Consider the following 19,203-nt stretch of genomic DNA (forward strand, 5'->3'; position numbering starts at 1 on the left):
AACAACCCTTTCATCTCAAGCACAGGTCTGCAGGGAGAACCATGGTTGAGTTCATAAGCTAATTTCTACACAACCCTCTGTCTGCTGCAAAGACTCCTTCAACACAGCTCCCACAGAAATAACACAGAGAAATCTCTAAAAAAATCCTTCTGGGGAAGGGGAAAAGAAAAGAGGCAGGAAACAAAGGAACATTGAACTCTTATAGGTCTCTTCTGCTAATCAACAGAATTCTGCTGACATGATGTAAGGGCAGACTTGACACAGCCTGGAGAGAAGTAAGAGCATGCACCAGAAACTGCACAAAAATCAGACACGGTTTTCAAACCACGGAAGGAGGGAAGAAGAATAAATCACTAAAAAATGTCACAGAATGAGAGCAACATATTAGTCAAAGTACATGGATGAATAAAGACACAAAAACACAGCTGCAAAAGGTTAAAGAGACTTCAAGAGAATTTACTTTCTGTAAAAAAAAAAAAAAACCCAAGAAACTTTCTGTCCATCCCAACAGTCTAATTAGCAATCACTATAGCATAATGTAGCAATAGCTACCTAATACCTAGTGCCTCCCACACTTGCCCTTATCCACAAAGAGCTGTGGCAAAACCCACCATCCAAAGCAAGTCACAGTGGCTGCAACAATCACAACGGGGGGCTGGCTCCCCTCACACACAGGATGTGTTTTATTGCCACAGGCAGTGTTACAAAACACACAGACCTATTTTCTGTTATTGCATCTCCACTTCCTCTTTTCACCCTTTACGATTCACACCATGGTTATCCCAGGATCAGGAACTGCAGAAGGTTTTGTGTGATCTAAGGCTAGCCCAGACAAGATCTTACCCAAACAGAGCGGTGCCAGGGCGCTGAGCAGAGCCTCTCCCCCAGCCCTCGGGGGTCTGGAGGCCTCGGCTCCAGGCCAGCTGTGACACAGTGCAGCTGTGTAAACTCAGAGCAAGCTGCTGGGGAGGCAGCCCTGGGAGAAAGCCCTGGAGGAAGCCTCACTGAACACCCTTCCCCACTTCAGGGCTGCATTCCAGCTCAGACCCTTGGCCCTTGTCAGAGCTCTGCAGGTTTGTCTGCACCTGGTCATTTTCCTTACCAGCCCTGACGACTCAAATTCTGGTGTTACCTTGGAACTACTACCGAGTTCTCTGGTGGTCACCAGGCTCTTCGTTGGCCCTGGAGAACATCATGAACCTTCTCTACCCTTGTTTGGCTACCGTATGATTCCCCACCTCACTGGCAAGATCACTGCCCTGCTCGCTTTGTTGTCATGCTCAGCTTCCAGCCTGCATTTTTTTATCAAGTAATCCACTTTGTGCTCTGTGACAAGTGGAATAGGATAGCCTCACATTAAATTAATCTTTTGTTCATTCAGTTCTGCTCTAAATATTAATAAAACACACCCTTATACCAGCAGGGCACTGGAGTTCTGTTACCAAGGTCAAAAGGATCAGTGGAGTACTTAACCATTGTTATTCAGAACAGGGCAACACTTGTCAAGGCTAAGCAAAAGGTTATGTTGTAACATTAGTGAATAGCAGCTCTTCAAAAAGGTAAGCAGCTAGAATGAAAAATGAAATCTATTACTTTATTATTTAATTTTATTATTATTATTAATTTATTACTAGACTTCTCTACATTGTCTAGACTCCAAGTAACATGAATAAAAGTTACTTGCATAAAATGATGCTCTATGCCAAGACTGAGACCTTGTTTGTGCACTGCTCAAAATTCCATTACTGTTACCTTACAGAAATGCAAAAACTGTATTAAATCCTGCAGATGAACAGGGAGACTATCAAGCAGGGGAGGATGGGTACATAGGGGAAAGAAAAAAACAACAATTAAGTACTAGCTTCTTAATAATAGCTTTCTCTTTAGCTTCTATATAAATAGAGTACTAAAGCTGCTTTCTGTTAAACTCTTCCTACACCCCTCAATTGTCTCAGCTAAAACAGGCAATATCAGCTCAAGAGAAGACAGCTTGCCCAGCAAATGTCCAGGTGTCAAAATTAAGTATCAGGCTTTTGACCTTAAATACTTCAACCAAAATCCCAGAAAACAGAAATCAGCATCTTTTTTGATCCTTGTGAGAGGTGTTTGCTCTAGTACTGGTAATGGCAGGCAGGACTTTCACTGCAAAAGCCCTATCATGTCAGGCAGACACAGAAGGCATTTGACTCCAAGTGCAGATTGACAAGAACAGCATCTTGAAAGGAAGGAAGCGAGACTTGGCTAGGCAGAGAAACAGAATCCTGCTTGTCCTCCACTGTCCCTACCCCTGGCAGGGCTCTCTCATCACTCTGGGCACTGCTTAGCCAAAGCCAGTTAATTCCATCTCTACATACAGCTGGGAGAGGTGCTTATGAGGCATCTGCACTCTACATCTCAGCAGGGGAAGAAAATGAATTAAGCAGGAGGAAAAAAGATTGCTACAATGGAATAACAATGGCTGGATAAATATAGACATCAGGGCAAAGATCCTTGCCACTTCAACAAAATTGCCTTCCAGAAAAATGTAGAATTAGATAAAAATTGGCACCATGACTGGTAAATACCATTTTTCTATCCTGTCTCCCACTTAAGAGAGTCAACTCTACCTTGAAAAAGGTCGAATGATTAAAGATTCCACTATACAGTAAGGAATGCAGCAAAAGAGCTCAACAACAATGTCATAGTAGGTTTTGAACTAAACATATGGGCAGAAATGCATGTATTCCACTACAGGAACAGAATACAGATGATGGCAATGATAATAATAATAAATTACTTATTACACAAGTACCACTCATCCCATGGGCTGAGAGCAATATAGTAGTTTTCTTTTAAAAGTAAATATATAATGTTGTAATGGTAAGAATGTTGTGTACACAAAGGGACACAAGATTACAATGAACAACCCTTATGGTGGTAACCCTCAGTTTCAAGTGTTTGACTCGGGAAGCTCACCGGTGCTTAGCAGACACGAGTAAACAATACAAGCCTTTTAGACACTGTTTCCAGCTGCCAGGAACATGAATGAAGACATATGTCTGATGTCATAATGTCACACTGAGACAAATATCCAGGCTGTTTTACAGGCAGAACAGCAGATACGTGTTTCAGTGACTTTTCTAAATCAGGCTGTCTTTCAAATGATTAGCATAAAAACCCATTTATCATTAAGGCTAATTAGGCAATTAATGAACTTAAAAAATTACACCTGAGGAGACTGTAAAATGAATTAAGTGGGCCAGGTCAAACTTACTGTCTTCTATCTTGAAGGTTTGGGGCTGAACCACCCAATCTGGATTATTACAAGAGTACAAACCAATTTTGTATCACAGTGATTGCACCGTCTACAGCTAAGCCGTAACTCCTGATACGATTCTTAAGCCTGGGTATAACTAAAGACCTTTTCAGAGGTGTCCACGAAAGATGTACAGCCGCATCCTTTTGACTTAGTTTTCATTTACAAAAGTCTCAACCTCCTTCCCTTCCCCCCTGCAAAATTCTTACGACAGAATCCACGTTAGTCCTCATCAACATCCAACTAAGTGCTCCATTCCTCAAAACAAATACTTAAACTTACTCTTGATATTAAGCTGTTTTGTTCCAAAGATTTTACGTGAATGATTGTTGAAAAAAATTTTTAAATCCTGATTAAAGTAAACCTAACCCATTGGCTCAAAATCACGTTTAGAAGCTTTATATTGTCGTCATCTTCATCCTATGCTGGCCTATTTTAGTGCTAATCTCATGTTCCCAAAAGAAAACCATCATTCAACAAACAAAAAGCAATGAAAAGCAAAAATAAAAAAAAGTTGCACACAGTCTGAGCTATGGCTCATCCTTCCCACACCTTGTTCCCCCACAGCTCTGAAGGCTGAGTACTCCAGCAACTGGTTTCAGGTGTACCACAGAGGTCAGAGAAGCAACAAATACTGTTGGGGAGGTGGAAAGCAGCATGCATCCATGTCCAAAACAATGGTAAAATGACAAGAAAAAATATCAAAGAAATGCACATGACACCTCCATTAGATCAAAGTGCACTGTGCTTTGGCTCTGTAAAAACCGAACCTACCCCAAGAGAAATACCCCAATTCTACCTCCTGCAGGCTGATACCCTAGAAGACACATACACTGCAAAATAAGTTAGTATTTCACCATGACACTGAAGACACCCAATGTTATACCTACAATACAACAAAAGCACTGATTAATCACACTCACTGCCTCCACCAGAAGTACAAAGGAAACCAAATTCCTGGCACAGCTACAAGGTCCTACCTTGCTACTGATCCCATACTCTGAAGGAAATTGATAGAAGCGTCTGTCCACATCTTGCATTGTGGAAAGCAATAGGGAATCAAACCTAGCTCCAGGCCCAGTGTTTTCACACCAAACAAGTAGTGGGTTTTTCAGATGACATTCTGTAGCACTGAGTTAACCCCACGCAAGGCCAGAGGAGTTTTGGCGTATCTGCAGCCTAGCACTAATTCACAGACATCTAAGCTCTCATTTGGTTCTAAGCCCTTCCTGGATAAGATATTCATGCCTGACCCCATTTCATTCTGCCACTGTGCATGGTCTGTAAGGCACAGAACTTCCTCCTATATGCTTCTCAATGCAGTGTGCATGGTAGTGCTGAAGTAGAGACCACACCTTACAAGCAATTGGTACTTCTGGTTATAGCTCAAACAGCCACCGAACATTTGAAAAAAAAAAAGAGTTTGACACAGTACAACTAAACCTGAGCAAGATTCCACCAGACCAGGAGAAAAATATTCCTTAAATTCCAGAGATTCACTCTGCACAAGAAAGTGAAGCCCATATTCAAGAGCATGCAGTACAAGTTACTTCCAGGACTAGACTGCCAATTCCCATTTCCAGAACCAGCTTACCAGTAATTTGCAGGTGTTATCAGGAAACTTTAATAATGACATTTTGCACTAGACTGTTACAGAGACTGGTTACATTTAATACTGAAGACGGCTTTAAAAGTAATTCAGCTAATTTTTTTTTTTCCCAGTTTCAAACTCACAAGTTTCTGGAATACTGTCACAGAATTGGGTGTCAAAACACACTATCAAGTCTGTTAGAGTATCACTTTTACTGAAATGATTTTGCTCTATTGCAACATTCCAAATTCCCCCAGGCACTTTTTATTCCCTGTCAAAAATCAAAGAATCACCATTCAAAAACAGACAGGCAGGAGTATTGGTCTGAATAAAAACTAGCTTTTTTCCTCCCTCTCAGGCAATTTTGCTTAGCAGGCCTAAAAAATAAAAAGCCATAGGGGAGTAGGGAGAGGCACACTATCTTGAAATCTAGTTCCTTCCAACTCTAACATGCAATGCCAATTTCCTCAAGTCCATTGCAGGCACCACCCCACAGAGCACAGAGGCTGGCTCTACACATCAGTAGGAGGGGGAAGGGACACTAACAGTTCCCCCAGCTTTAAACAGGGCTGAATAAATGACCATGGACCACAACCTCCCTTCTATGCCGTCATCATCTCTGAAGCACCTAAACTTATTCTGTAGCAACTACCTAGAGCTCCTGATAGTGGGTCTGGTGTTCACAGTGGTCAAGCAGAGTCATCCAAGAGCTGCTGGCCCTTAGCATGCAGCAAAATTAATTATGTGGAACAATCCACAAACACAGGGTAAGACAAATATTTACAGAAGTAAGAGTAGTGCTGGTCAACTCCTACCTTACACTTAGGGCAAGATATGCTAATAGAGCACAAATGTGGTTCTTCAGGTATCTTAACAATTTGAAATCTGAATATTATGCAACATCAACCAAAGTCTTAAACATGAAATATCTACACTGTAAATGTTTATAAAGAGGAACAGGCCACAGAACATTTGCAGAAATAGCTGATGGGTCCTCTCTCTTATCTACCAGGGAATACTTCACACAAAGCTTAGAACCTGAAAATTATGTTCCTGGAGGTAAAATGCAATTTATCATTTGAGGAACTTAACTAGTAGGTTAATGAACCAGCGCTGTAGGGATAAGTACTCTGAAAGAAGTCTCTTGGGATCAGACTAGGTCTAGTCTACTGAGAACTTGCATAGATGAAGACAAGGACCTTACAGACAGTTACAACAGTGCACAAAACTTACAGGAGCACAGCTCCTCTAACTTGAGCAGAGCAGTGCAAGTCTTCTAGGACCTTTACTGCATCCCTGAAACAGGGCATAATACAGTCTAATAGCAACAATAATCACCTACAGAGCAAAATAGCTTTTAGGTTTACCAAATTCTCAGACACACTGAGCAGCATGGTTATTTTTATGTAAGTGCAGAAGAACGTGAGAACCTTAAAAATGGTTCTGTACCCATATAACATGATGAAAGACATAACTGCTGGAGTTTCACAATTCTGTATATTTCACTTTTTTTGCATACCTTGTGGGAAACAAGTAGCTCTTCTCTCACCGCCTTACAATATGTAGAAAGAATATAATGTGCAACTACCTCCACGTACAACCTATTTCATGTAATCAATTACATTATATAGATACATATATATTATACAATCTGCTGTCAGGGACATTTGAAAAAAAACCAACATCAAAGGAAGATAAGAAACTGCACTGATCAGACCTGTAGAGGAGTTACAGATCTCAATGCTAGCATTCCTTGCTTATCTCTGCTAAAATGTATTAAAAGCAGCTAAAAATAAGACAAATATTTTCCCAATATTACATTCTCCATGAGAGCAAATGCTGCCATTTCAGAGATATTCCTCAAATCAAAAATGGAGAGGAAAACAGCAAGTGCATTTATAAAGAGAAAAAACAATGCTTTGAATGCAAGTCTCATCTTAAGAACAGATGCTTTGTGAAGAAGTTTTTGAACATGTACTGAACCACCACAGGGTTTGCATGACTTGACTAGTGACAGCACAAAGAACAAAATCTGCCATCTCACAAACAGCACACAAATGGCAAGAGAAGAGCCAACCACTGGACTACAGAGAACTTGCATTTGTTCTTGAAAACTTGGGGCAACCACTCACATACATAAAGTAGTCATAAAAGCACAATTTTTTTCAGGAAGAACAGAACAACTACTGGCAAAAAATGAGAGCAATTCTGTTAAAAAACTGCACCTCCTCTCTTTTTTACTGACTACGAATTACCTGCAACAATGCAATCCCAACCAGTAAATCTAACTTAAACCTGATTGTTTTGGAGAGAGAGGATGGATTGGTTTTGTTTTAGATGCATACAAATCTCACATCGTGTCACAGTGTCAGAGCTCAATTTTCCAAGGTTGTGTTCATGTCTTCTACAGCAGTCACCAGCCTTTCAAACCAGAATCAAAAAGCAACTGTAGGATGTCACACCCTGTGTCTCCTGCAAAATAGATCTAATTTTCCATTACAAACTGGTGATTGTTCCTGGGCAGGGGGAGGGAGAGAGAGACTAAGAAAGGCAGCTTTTGTACTATCTACCAGATTTTTCTTCTATTTCTACCACCCTCCTTCCTACAATTCTACAAGCTGAACGACAGCCAGATAAATCAACCAAACTATTTTTCACTGAAATGTGACAACAAAGCATCTGAGAAGTTTCATAATACCGTTCAGCTTCACTGTTCAATTACACTGTTAAACACAAGCACATATAACTACCTTTAAGAAATCACTAATTGGTTTAAAATGCACATCTTAGAAGATGCTGAGAGAAATAGCTTTCAGAATGTTGCACTGTAGTACTCAATGAAACAGGAAATGAGGAACAAAGAAAGGAATTTCATAGATTCCAGATGTACTCTGACACCAGCTGGGAAATACAAGCAAGAATCAACTACAGCCTTGTAAAAAGCTACCACTAACTGTTTTCTTCTAGAGTTCTTGAAGAAAAGTAAGTAGCTGTAAACAATTTGTAAATAGAAATATTTTTAGAAGGAATTGGAAACAGTAACAAAAATAAACTTCTTCCCCTCCCTCCTATTTTTAAGGAGTTTAAAACTCCTTAAGCCACCAGTTCATCTGGTTTTTTTTTGAGTTGCTTTTTTTAAACATAAGAAATCTGTATAAATCAGTCATAACAGAAGCACAACTGTATTTGTTTTCAAGTTGTGCATTTTTCAATACTTGGAATATTAAAGCTGAATGAAACTCAAAAGCAAGGAAAATTTAAAAAACAGTAAAGCTGATTTATACTACATGCCTTCCTTACAACTGGAACTGAATGGAATTTAAATTTGCAAATTGCTATAAAACAAGTTATCAGTCACTTAAAATTTTTATTCCTACATCTATAAAACAAAAACCAAAAACAAACAAACACGAAAAACCCACATAAACAACACAACACCACTCCAGATTAAAAAGAAATCCTGGAAATAAAACTCCTTCACAAGTTCAAACACCCTTCCGCTTCCTGTGTAAAACAGTATGTCCAATGTTTCATCTTCCTTTTTTTGAAATACAAACTCAGGCCTTTCAATGCAAACTTCTTCTAAATGGATTTTGAAATCTCTTAGTAACAAGTTTAGAGACAAACAGACAAGTATATTTCCTCCCAAAGTCACTGTAATGTATGAAAAGAAAGCTTAAGCATGCATCTTATGGAACACAGATCTGTGTGTCCCCCTCCTCCCCTCATCATAGAAATAGGTGTTCTTCCCTTCAAGACTTTTCATTCATTTGTTGCACGTGGAAGAACTGAGACACTTCATCTAATGTTCATCCACCTACTATCAGCATATAAATGTACATTAATATTTAGGCAAATTAAACATTGCATCAAATGCTACCTGTTCAAACCTACCAGTCATTCTTAAGTGAAACCCTCTTACCATCACATCACACTAATCCATTTCAGTCAGTGGCAATGCAGTCCCAGCTACACACCCCAGGAATGGGGAACAAACAGCAAGATTCAGCTGTTTGGCTAATGAAGGGGACCTTCATTCTGCCTCAGTGCTCCCTGAGAGGTAATAACAGACAAATGCACAAGTCTCTAGCTAAGTAGAAAAAAAAATTATAATACTTCTGAGGTCTGGAATGAAAACTGAACAGCAGAAACATTAATCAGAAGCCTCACAAGTCTTCAGCATTTGTGTTCTTTCCTCAACAGACTTCAAAAATACAGATACACTATTTTTCCCCTCCAGGCAGAAGGGAAAAAAAAAACCAAAATAAACCTCAAAGACCTCAAACTTTCCACTGAATATATGAAGTGTTTTACAGCTGGCAATGATCCATTAAAATTTGAGAAAGGAAAGAAGGGGGAAAATACTCCAGTTCTTCGTAATTTTTAAGCTTTACATATCATTTTGCAAAACTTTCACCCAGTAAGTCTTCTATAGGAGGAAAACAACATGTGAAATTTCAGGGAAGTTCCTTTCCCCTTGGTGGAGGTTAGGATGGGAGAGGAAGGAAGTTAGATTTGTTTTGTTTTTACTCCAAAACAAAGCTTTTATTTGGATCCTAAATTCAATCACCAGTCCACTACACTGTAGAAATCAGACACTGCTAAAGAACAAACACTTCATAAGGTTTAGCAAACATCAGTAAAATCAGGTTAGAATTTAACAGCAAGAATGGGCAAGTCCACAATCAGCTTTTCAGTTTAATAAAATATAACCTGTTATTAATTCCAAGCTTCAGCTTTTCCTTGGTGTAACCACAAAACACATAAACCTCCAATACTAGAAAGTTTAAAAGCACAGCATTAAGACTTAACTAATGTGTGTTTTGACTATTAATATAAGCCTTAGATGACTCGCTCCCCAGAAGCATTAATAGTCCACTGGAACACACATTTTTCTTTGATCTATTTGGCTGAACATTTATTGGTCAGATCAATATAAGCAATGTAATTGTCTGATATTTACATCTTTTACAGTATGCAGCCAAGTCTGCAAGCCTCTGATTTTATTCTTGTGAGAGCTTCTTTCTCTCACAAGAGCTATCTGTAAGATTTATTCTCCAAACACATTCGTTTGCAAAATGAATTGTAAAAACATGAGAGGTATTAAGTACTCTTCAACAATCCAAAGTGGATTTTACCTCATCCTTTCCCCCACAGCCTCCTCCAAGAAAAAAAATTGCTACATGAGATACTCAAAGACTTAATTTAACTCTCATAGAACTGCAATTACTGGCTTTTTAACAGAATTATTCCTAATTTACATCCTGTAATGGAGATCAGTCAGTGAGAAAGGACAGAGGGAATTTAAATCTGATTAATACTATCAAAGGTATTTTTGATGAGGTTTTTCAATTTTATTTTCTAATCTTGGTATAGGCAACACTGTCCAGTGTTTACATGATGTATTCCTTAAATGGGAGTATCAGTGCAACGAATTGCTTCATACGATAACAGTGTTTGACAACACAACTGTATAAGTAGAAATCTTGCTTTGATGCAGAGAAAGGGGAGAGGGAGCTCTGTTAAGCATAAATATGATAATCAACATTAGGTGCCTTAGCTTTAAAAGACAAGTGTGTGATGGAGGAATGGGGCAGCATGTGTGACTATTAATTAATAACTAAAACACCTAAACTTTTATGAACAGCTAAAGCTCCTGAACTGAGTGTGAGATTCAAGTAGTTCTCAAGCAGAAGGTCAGAGATACAGACACCTCAGTTTGTCAGATTGGCACTCTCACTGGAGTTAGAACATTTGTTCTCCAGAGCAGCTGACCAAACTGGTGTGTGCTGGCAACTAACAAATACAGCACCATCAAGAAAAGCTATAGTAAGGAAAGGAAGTGAACTGAAGAGCATAGAAAGAGTCAGGCAGTGTCATGACACTGCCAGTACCCACACAAGAAGGCAAGGGATGCACCTCCTGTCTCCTCTGATTTCCCACACACGCACACTCCCAGTCAAGCCCTTGGATACTTGTCCAGAAACATCTCCGACAACCACTGGAGTGTACAGTTCAATAAAATGGAAGAAAACTAAACCCAGAAAGAAAATTAAGTTACATTCTTTGGTTCTGCTTTCCAAATTGAACTGGATTTTCTTTTCTGTGAGCAGAGAAGCATCAGTCAACATCAGGTGTGCAAAGAGCACTTCATGGCTTGGAGTAGGACGAGCAGGGAAGAGGAAAGACAAATCCTGCCTCCTCAGCAGCATCAAGGTATTAAGTTGGGTGAGCATATCATGATTTCATGCTTTGGACTGCAGCTATCAAACAAAATTGAACCAGTATGCAAAACAACAGATATCAAGCAGAAAAAACATAAGAACAGAACAAGAGAAGCTAATACTGGCATCTAACTAACCCAGCAATTTCAGAACTAAAAATCTGGTTTTAACCAACGATAGTGAAACAGTAAAAATAAACAAACAAACAAATAAATAAATACATACAAAAAACATTCATTGCCTTGAATTACTCTTCAAACTGATCAAGTTTTCAAAAGCATTTTCTGGAAAACTGAGAAAGATATGTAGGACTTGTATGTCCTTATGTAAGAGCATTTGGTACTCTGACCACCAGACAATCACTTCCATGAAGCAACAAGAAAATACTTATTTCTTATGAGTCAGATTAAATACCAGTTTCTTCAAATGTACCAATTCCAGAAGAAGACCAAAAAAACTAGTAAGTTTTCTTATTAACATCAGAGGTCCTGAGCAGATCTGTTTAATAGATTCATTCCTGTGAATTTACCTCTACACACTCTAAAAACCAAAAGACATGAGCTTCCTCCCATATATGAATCCTTCTCTACTTAAAAGAAAGTAAGGCTATGGATTTTAATGTTAGGCTGACAGCCCCAAACACAAGCATCTTCTATTTCTTCAAAATTACATTCACTGCAGCATTTTCCACTGCTACCTCTGTTTCCTCCCGTCATTTGCAGAAAATATGGTCTCCATTTTTGCCACAGCTGTTCTTGACAGTCCATGAACAGCCATGGCAAACTGCCTCTAGAAACAGCACTGGTCCCAGACCTTTTCCATTCAGCACACTGAACACAAGCTGGTCAGAACACAACCACTACCAAATCTAGTGACTTCAAATACTGAACCAGCAGTGACAAATCTGCATAATTTATTCTGCACCTTCCATGGCCTCAAGACTCAAGCCTTAATTAGCATTGCTACAGTCAATCAATAAGAACGTTAAGTTGCCATTTTATTTTACCTATGCAACATCAGTTTAAGCTATACTTGTTAACATTTTAATGTAAAGAAAAGATCTCGAGAAGTCTTGAATATATTCAGCGTGAGATGCAAATAGCTTTTCTTCCTTTCTTTACTTCTTGGTCCTCTAACTTAGAAACACCGGAAAAAAACATTGTTATCTTTATAAGAAACATTTCACACTTCCTAAGCAATAATTTTACATTTACATACATATATATATATATATATATATATAGATAAATCTCAAGAGAGATAGAAAGGTACCTGGGAAAAACTGTCATTCTAAAAATATCTATTTCACAACCTTTTGCCCCATTTAAATGGGAATAATCCTTTTACAGTATTATGCAATGAACATATTTAGTCGTAATTACTTCTACAAGTAACCACTTAAGGCAGTAAATCCCAGTAGACAACATTAAAAGGGACATCTTCTCAAGAGAAAATGGATTTCCCTGAACAACCTTAGTATTATTAGACTTAAGGAAGATCTTAAATTTGTCAGGGACAAGTTTCTTCTTAGCCTGGGAAACACAGAGACACCTCTGAAATATTTACTTTGTACCAAGTTTAATGGTGGAAGCTTGTAAATACCTTCTCTTGGCAACTGACCTGCTTAAACACCAGTAAACTAGCATTTAACTAATTTTCACAAAGTTTAACTGCTTTCACAAAGTCTTAAACTACAAAGCTCTGCATGTGCCAGTAAAGAAGGCACAGGGAGAGTAAGAGGCAAAGAAATGGCACATCTACACACCAACCATTCACATTTTGTCAGCTGGACTTAAACAAGGTCATACAGTTCCTAGAAAATGGGGTGAGTTGAGAACAGGGTAAGCTGTGTGTGAAGCACCAACCTACATCAGGTAGGAGGCAACTTTTATCACAAATATTTCACTGCCTCATGATTCTGATCACACTAAGGATAGCTTATGCTGCTGGAATTCCCAAATTTTAGACTAAGACTTCAACACCTTGTAACCACAAAACGGCCTTTGTGAAAGATGATAAAAGAAATCTTCAGAAGTTCATGAATGTCTTAAATTGCAAGAAGCACTCACAGTGCATTGTTATTATCTGTCAGGTCAACAGAATGATGAGTAAAGGGTCCTGCTCATTATATTACAGCCTCAGTAAACTCTCAGTGTGCAATAACCTCCTGCCCCAGTTACTACTTTCAAACTATCAGACAGACCTGTAACAAGCTCTATTACTGCTAGAAAATACTATTTTAGAGCAGAGCCTAAGGTCCCCAAGTACTAGATTCCAGAGACATGAAAAGCTTTTTAAAGAGAAAATTCACAAATGAGCTGTTTCTTTAGATTTTCCAAGTATAAACAATTTCACAAAGCAAAATCTGGCAGCAGGTTGTCTACTAGCCAGCGTACAGCTTTCCACAGCAAAAATGTTAAACATGAGTTTTATTTTTTCAACTGAAAGTTTAATAGTTGATGCCATTTAAGGAGAAAAAAGTAGCAATTAAGTACAGCATATTTATTAAATATTAACAGTACAACAAGTCATGTTGTCAAGCAGAAGGACTCTCTTTGTAGTTTTTCCAGCCAATCATCAGCCATAGAGCCTTATGTTGTTTCCTTTCAGGTTTTGAAACACTGACTCATGGAAATATCAGCACTGCACACTTCCTCAAAGTGGCAATCTTATAGGAAGTGTTTGTTTAGTCTTACATGACACATTGTTTTGTTTATGTATAAGGGATTCCGGTAAAAATAATTTTCAATTAAGGAAAAAAAAGGACATAAGCACAACGGTTTCAGTTATGGGAAGCCAAAATAAATCAATTTCAACTAGACATCTGAGCAGCACGTTCATTAACACAAGTACTACTTTTTTCTTTCTACTGTACATTGCTTCCTTGCAACATGAGCAGAAGTTGCCAGGCATTAATTTCTTTCAATTCAACTAACCACAGAAGGAACTGGACAAGAGGTAGCACAGTAACAACTCCTCTTAGCACTAGTACCCACATCAACAGTTCACACTGCTGCTCCACAGCTTCAGCACCTCAATGAGACATCTTCAGGAGGTGCCACACCATTGTCAGTTCAACTGAGTGAGGCAGCACAGCTTGCTACAAAAGCTCAACTGTTTCAACATTTTCAAAAAAAGGAGACAGATGGCTCAAGCCAAATCCAAGCATGATTAGAAGCAACACTCCTGAGAACATGGACGCGCTTAGGAGATCCAGGATGTAATAACCCATCTAGCTAAATATGGCTGATTCCATGCAGCCCATCAGTCCCAAAAGAACAAGTTACACAAGCAGAAGAAAATGCCTTCATTTACCTGCAGCTTCTTGGAAATACTGGACAAGCCAGCTATAGCAGTACATTACATTAGGGCATTCAAACATCTCTAGGCTACAGATGTTTTGCAGAGCCAGAAGCCTCCCAGCTGCATCTGCCTCCCCATGCCAACATGGGTGTCCACTCTGCACTGATTCCTCGATGCATTAATCCTACATTTCATCCAATTCACACCAAGGCACACCTGTATACCAGTATCCCCACTGATTATTTGCCAGCAAAGATGCTACAGAGAAGGAAACATCAGATCAAGCATAGAATCCCTGAAAGTCAGAGATCAGTCAGAGCCTGGCCATGAAACAAGCTCCCAAAGAACAGAACTGACCATTTCCACAGCATGATATATCAAAGCAAATCAGCATGGAAAATGACTTGTCTTTTTGCCCTCAAAAAACTTTTCTCTTAAAGCACTGAAAGATTCAATCCCTCCTGCCACTAGCAGAGAAAACTATAAAATACCCATGAATGGGAACTGTTAAAAGAAATGTACTATTGGGAAAAGCTGAAAAAATTAGTGCCCCTCCAATGTTCACCATCTTCTCAGTGGTGCCCAGCTACAGGATAAAGAGCAATGGCCATAAATAGAAACACTAAGTTCCACCTCAACACGAGGAAAAACTTATCATTGAGGATGGCAGAGCACTGGAATATGATGCCCAGAAACGTCACGAAGTCTCCCTCGCTGGAGACATTCAAAACCCACACCTGGACTCTTTCCTGTATAACCCATACTGGGTGACCCTGCCTTGGCAGGAGGTTTGCAGTAGACGATATCCAGAGATCTCTCCCAACTCTAACAACTCCGTGAGACTGTGATCTCCCTTCAGATCCAGTCACAGAATCAGTTTTTGCAGGGAGCCTACAAGCTTCCATATACAAATTCTAGAAGATCAGGATTGCTTTACGAGGCCAGTCTGAATAAGAATACTCCCTCAACCCATCAAAGCAATCCTGCCGCTTCCTATTTTCCTGACAAATTTCCGAAGAGACAGTCAGCTACAGAGAGGAGCGTGACTTTTGAACACGAGTGGCAGCAAGCCGGCGCGCGTCCCTCGGCGGCGGGCGGACGGAAGCGCTGGGCTGCGCGCCCTGCCGGGCAGCGGCGGAACGGCGGCGCAGCGCCGGGCATTGTCCTCAACATCCTCCGGGAAACACCTTCCGCTCCGACGGCACCCGCCGAGCACCGCTGCGCCCGGGATGCTCGCGGCTCTTCCTGCTCGCTATGCAGGCTAAAAAACAGCAGGGATCCTTACTGCAGTTCTACATTAATCAAGTGCTTAGCTCTGGATAGAGGCGCCGCTCCGACCGCTGAAGTCAGCAGCAGGAGTAACTTTAGTCAGCTACATGATGAGATTCATCTTAAGACTTTTGGTGCTGTTATATTATCTTCAAATTCCCACACTCTCGTGACTTCATTCAGGTATAAGATCATCACCATTTTCTTCTCGAAATAAACCCCAACTAATCAAAACCAAACACCTTAGCCACAAGTCATCATCCCATACGCGAGATGTGTTCCTAGCCTTTTTACTAAAAGTCACAGAGAGAAACAACGTGCAATATCACCACTCACATAGTGTCCGGATTCCTCCCTTGTGAAAAGACCTTCCTTATTTTCCTCTCCCCTCTTTGAAAAGAGACAGAGAACAAGTCTCCGACTACATACCCTGTAGTTTTGCTGAATCTCTTTTCTGGATGCATACAAGAACATAAAATGAACAACATAATTTTTAGTTTATATGGTAAAATTTTAACTCTTAAAAACTGATATCACTAAACTAACTGTTGACAATTAATGAGGAAGCGATCCTAGCAATGGTCTCTTTGAAATGCTAACTCCACTGTCCAATACGACTTTCTACGTAATCTCACGTTTCAGTTTTATCTAACACGCCAATTGGTCGCTGCAAATTTCCTTCCGAACGCAGGGAAACGCAAAAGGAGATTTTTCAAGAGCTTTATTAGGAAGCCACACACCCTCGGTACCCACTGCTGTGAGCCCGGCGCTGAACTTCGCCACTTCCCCTGCAGCTCGCAGCTCCCGCGCCCCATCCCGGGGAGGAGAACCGCTCTCTCGGCATGTGGGACTGATTGTCTTACGGAAACGAGGGATTTCCCTCCCAGCCGGCACACTCAGAACTCGACCAGGGAGAGTTTAATCCGCTCGTTGACATCTGTCGCTTACTTTCTAATAATGTGGTTTGGAACTCACTCAACGGCAAGAAGAGCGAATCTCCAAAAGCGAGAGTCGGAGGAAGCGACAGCAGCCCCTGCCTGTCCCCCTCGCAAAGGGAAGGGGCTGAGACAGCGGCTCCTGCACACAGCCGCTTTTGGGCCGGCTTCACACCAGCTTTGACAGTGACACATGTGCTGAGACTCGGTGACCGCCTTCAAACTTTTAGAGCGTAGCTTAGCAACAAAAAATGAAATAGGAAAAAAAGAAAAAAAGAAACACCCTAACAAAATTTTTTTAAAAAAAACAACAAAACCCGCGAAATCGGCCGAATATCCTGCGCCGCCCGGACTCCCTCCGGCCGGACGCACCGCGCTGCCCGTCCGTCCCCGCAGCACCGGCCGCCTCCCAGGCAGCGACCGCCCGGCCCCGCGGAGCCCCCCCGGGCCGCGGGCACCGCCCGCCCCGCCGCCCCCGGCGGGACGCGGAGCCGCGCCAAGGGGCGCTCGGCACCTCGCCGAGCTCCGCTCCAGCCCCTGCCCGCTGCGCTCACCGATTTTAATCCTGACGCTCTGGAAGACCCGCAGCCCCTCTTCCTCCACCGCCATGGTGGTGTTGCCGCCGCCGCTGCGCCTGACGCTCAGTAGTGCCGGAGCCCCGCCGCCGCGGAGGCGCGGGGAGCGGGCGGGAGGAGGCAGGCGAGATGCTCCGGCAGAAGGGAGGGCGGCCGGACGGCTCGGGACGCACGGCAAGCGGGCTGGAGCGAGCGAGGGACAGAGCGGCCGCGCAGCCCAGCGGAGCGCAGCGCCCGCCTCTCCCCCCGCGGCCGGCAGCGCCCGCCCCGCCGCCGCCCCCTCATTGGCCGGCGGGGCGGCGGCCGCGGCGCTCATTGGCCCGCTGCCCGCGGCGGGGGGAGCGTGCGGGGGGAGCCGGAGCGCGGCAACAGCTGGAGCGCGGCCGCCCCCCGCAGCCCGGCCCCGCCGGGACCCCCAGCGGGCACCGCGGGTGCGCCGGGGCTGAGCAACTCCGCGGGCCCGCTCCGGGGCCGGCCCGTTGGCGTCATGGCGAGAGAGAGGGAGGGATGTGCAAGTCCTCATTCCCACACAGCCGTGAAGAGAGGGCTCTAGCGATGCCCCAGGTTGAAAGCTATTCATTAGTGAGGAAAAGAAGTCCCGTATTAAATAAACAAACCCGTTTGGGCGCTGGGAGCAGGCCAGTCTGTCTCCTGTCTCCATTTGATCAGCGGCAAAGCTGGCTCTACCTGGTTGCACAGGGAGAGCAGGGAATTCAGATTTCAAACTTGCATTAAACAGCAAGAAATAGGACCTGTGTAAGTGTTTAGTGCCAAACTGCGTCTTGTAAAGTCGGTAATTGAAATACGCCTTCCCTAAAGGTCTGGCAAAAGCAGAGCACTAAGTTCAGTGGAGGTCTACGGATTACATTATTTCAAAAGATAAAAAATCAAATTACCTTTGCCGCAGTCACAATCCCCTTAAAGAAGCCTGGAACATCCCTATGCAGAACAGCCCAGGCACATCGCAGTCCCACGTGTCTGATAAGCACAACAAAATTCCCTTTCTCAAGCCTGCAAACAAAAAAAAAAAAAAAATTTAAATACATCCCTGTTCTAGCTCTAATTTCAGGAGTGAGAGAAACGCAAGCTCACTGAGGACAATCTATACATATATATAAAACTAGTAATGAAGGACAGCAAGAAATCAGAAGGCAAATCAGTCACATGCAATATGAAATCTGTACTAAAGAGGTGCATGCAAGCCTGATGAAAACAGTTGAGCAATCCATAATTGGTTGGATCATGGAAGGTTCAACATGTAATGAATGCCCTTTATTAAAAAAAAAAAAAAAAAAAAAAAAAAAAAGGTGAGATATTGAAATAAAGAAGAACAAATGAAAAGTTGGGAAGGAGCTACAATAGCAGAGGAAGTCAGCCTGTAGGAAAGCCTGAAGCAGCTGAGTTTTCCCACTCAGGCATGGGCCTAGCTGAAGGAAACTGGCAAGCTCACAGCAAAAAAAGGAAGCAGTGAGTTATCTTAAGGAGCTGCCTGACTTACTGTGTCCTCCTTGTCTGCATAGCCAAGTGACACATGTAATTTGATAAAAATACTTTAACAGCACAAGACTACAAAGAGATTTTATAAAGTACAGGCTTCCATTTGCTAACATCCATGCCATAATTCCTTCTTCCTTGATGTAATATGCCAGTGTCCTTTGTGGCCTCATTATGCCCATTCCACCATGTGCCATCTTTTCTTTCATAATGCTCTCAGCTCACTCCCAGCAATACTTAAACCCCTCTGCCTGCTGGTCCTTCACAACCCCTATGATACCTTCAGTGCTCCCTGCCCTAATAACCTTTAGCATTTTCTGCACCATAACCCAAATTTCAATTGTCACAATACTTCTGGTTCCTTTATTTTGTCTTACCTTCTATCTGGAAAAGAGGCAAGACAAGCAGCAGTCTGAACAGAAACTACAGGAAGGTCTGATCAGAGAGCTCACATTTTTAGAAGGATATTGTCTCAGAACAGCTAACCTGATGTTGCCTCTCAGAGGCTGGATGCGAC

The 19,203-nt window shown here is 41.8% G+C and overlaps 1 protein-coding gene across 2 annotated transcripts in view; it reads right to left on the bottom strand.

Moving 5' to 3' along the window:
- RASA3 (RAS p21 protein activator 3) overlaps positions 1 to 18,183 on the bottom strand; it is a 128,470-nt gene extending 110,287 nt beyond the window's left edge. Inside the window, exon 1 of one of the 2 annotated variants that reach the window (XM_033513158.1) lies at positions 18,089 to 18,183. Coding sequence is in view for 1 of the 2 variants with exons in the window: in XM_015640084.3 (XP_015495570.1) it covers positions 17,172 to 17,226 (55 nt within the window). In the remaining variant the exon portion in view is untranslated. Of the gene's footprint in view, positions 1 to 17,171; positions 17,416 to 18,088 lie in introns of those variants that run through there. The other variant, XM_015640084.3, reaches the window with a different exon arrangement.
- Positions 18,184 to 19,203: the final 1,020 nt, after the last annotated feature.

The sequence above is a fragment of the Parus major genome, chromosome 1 (assembly GCF_001522545.3).
Source record: "Parus major isolate Abel chromosome 1, Parus_major1.1, whole genome shotgun sequence".
In the NCBI taxonomy this organism is placed as follows: Eukaryota; Metazoa; Chordata; class Aves; order Passeriformes; family Paridae; genus Parus; species Parus major.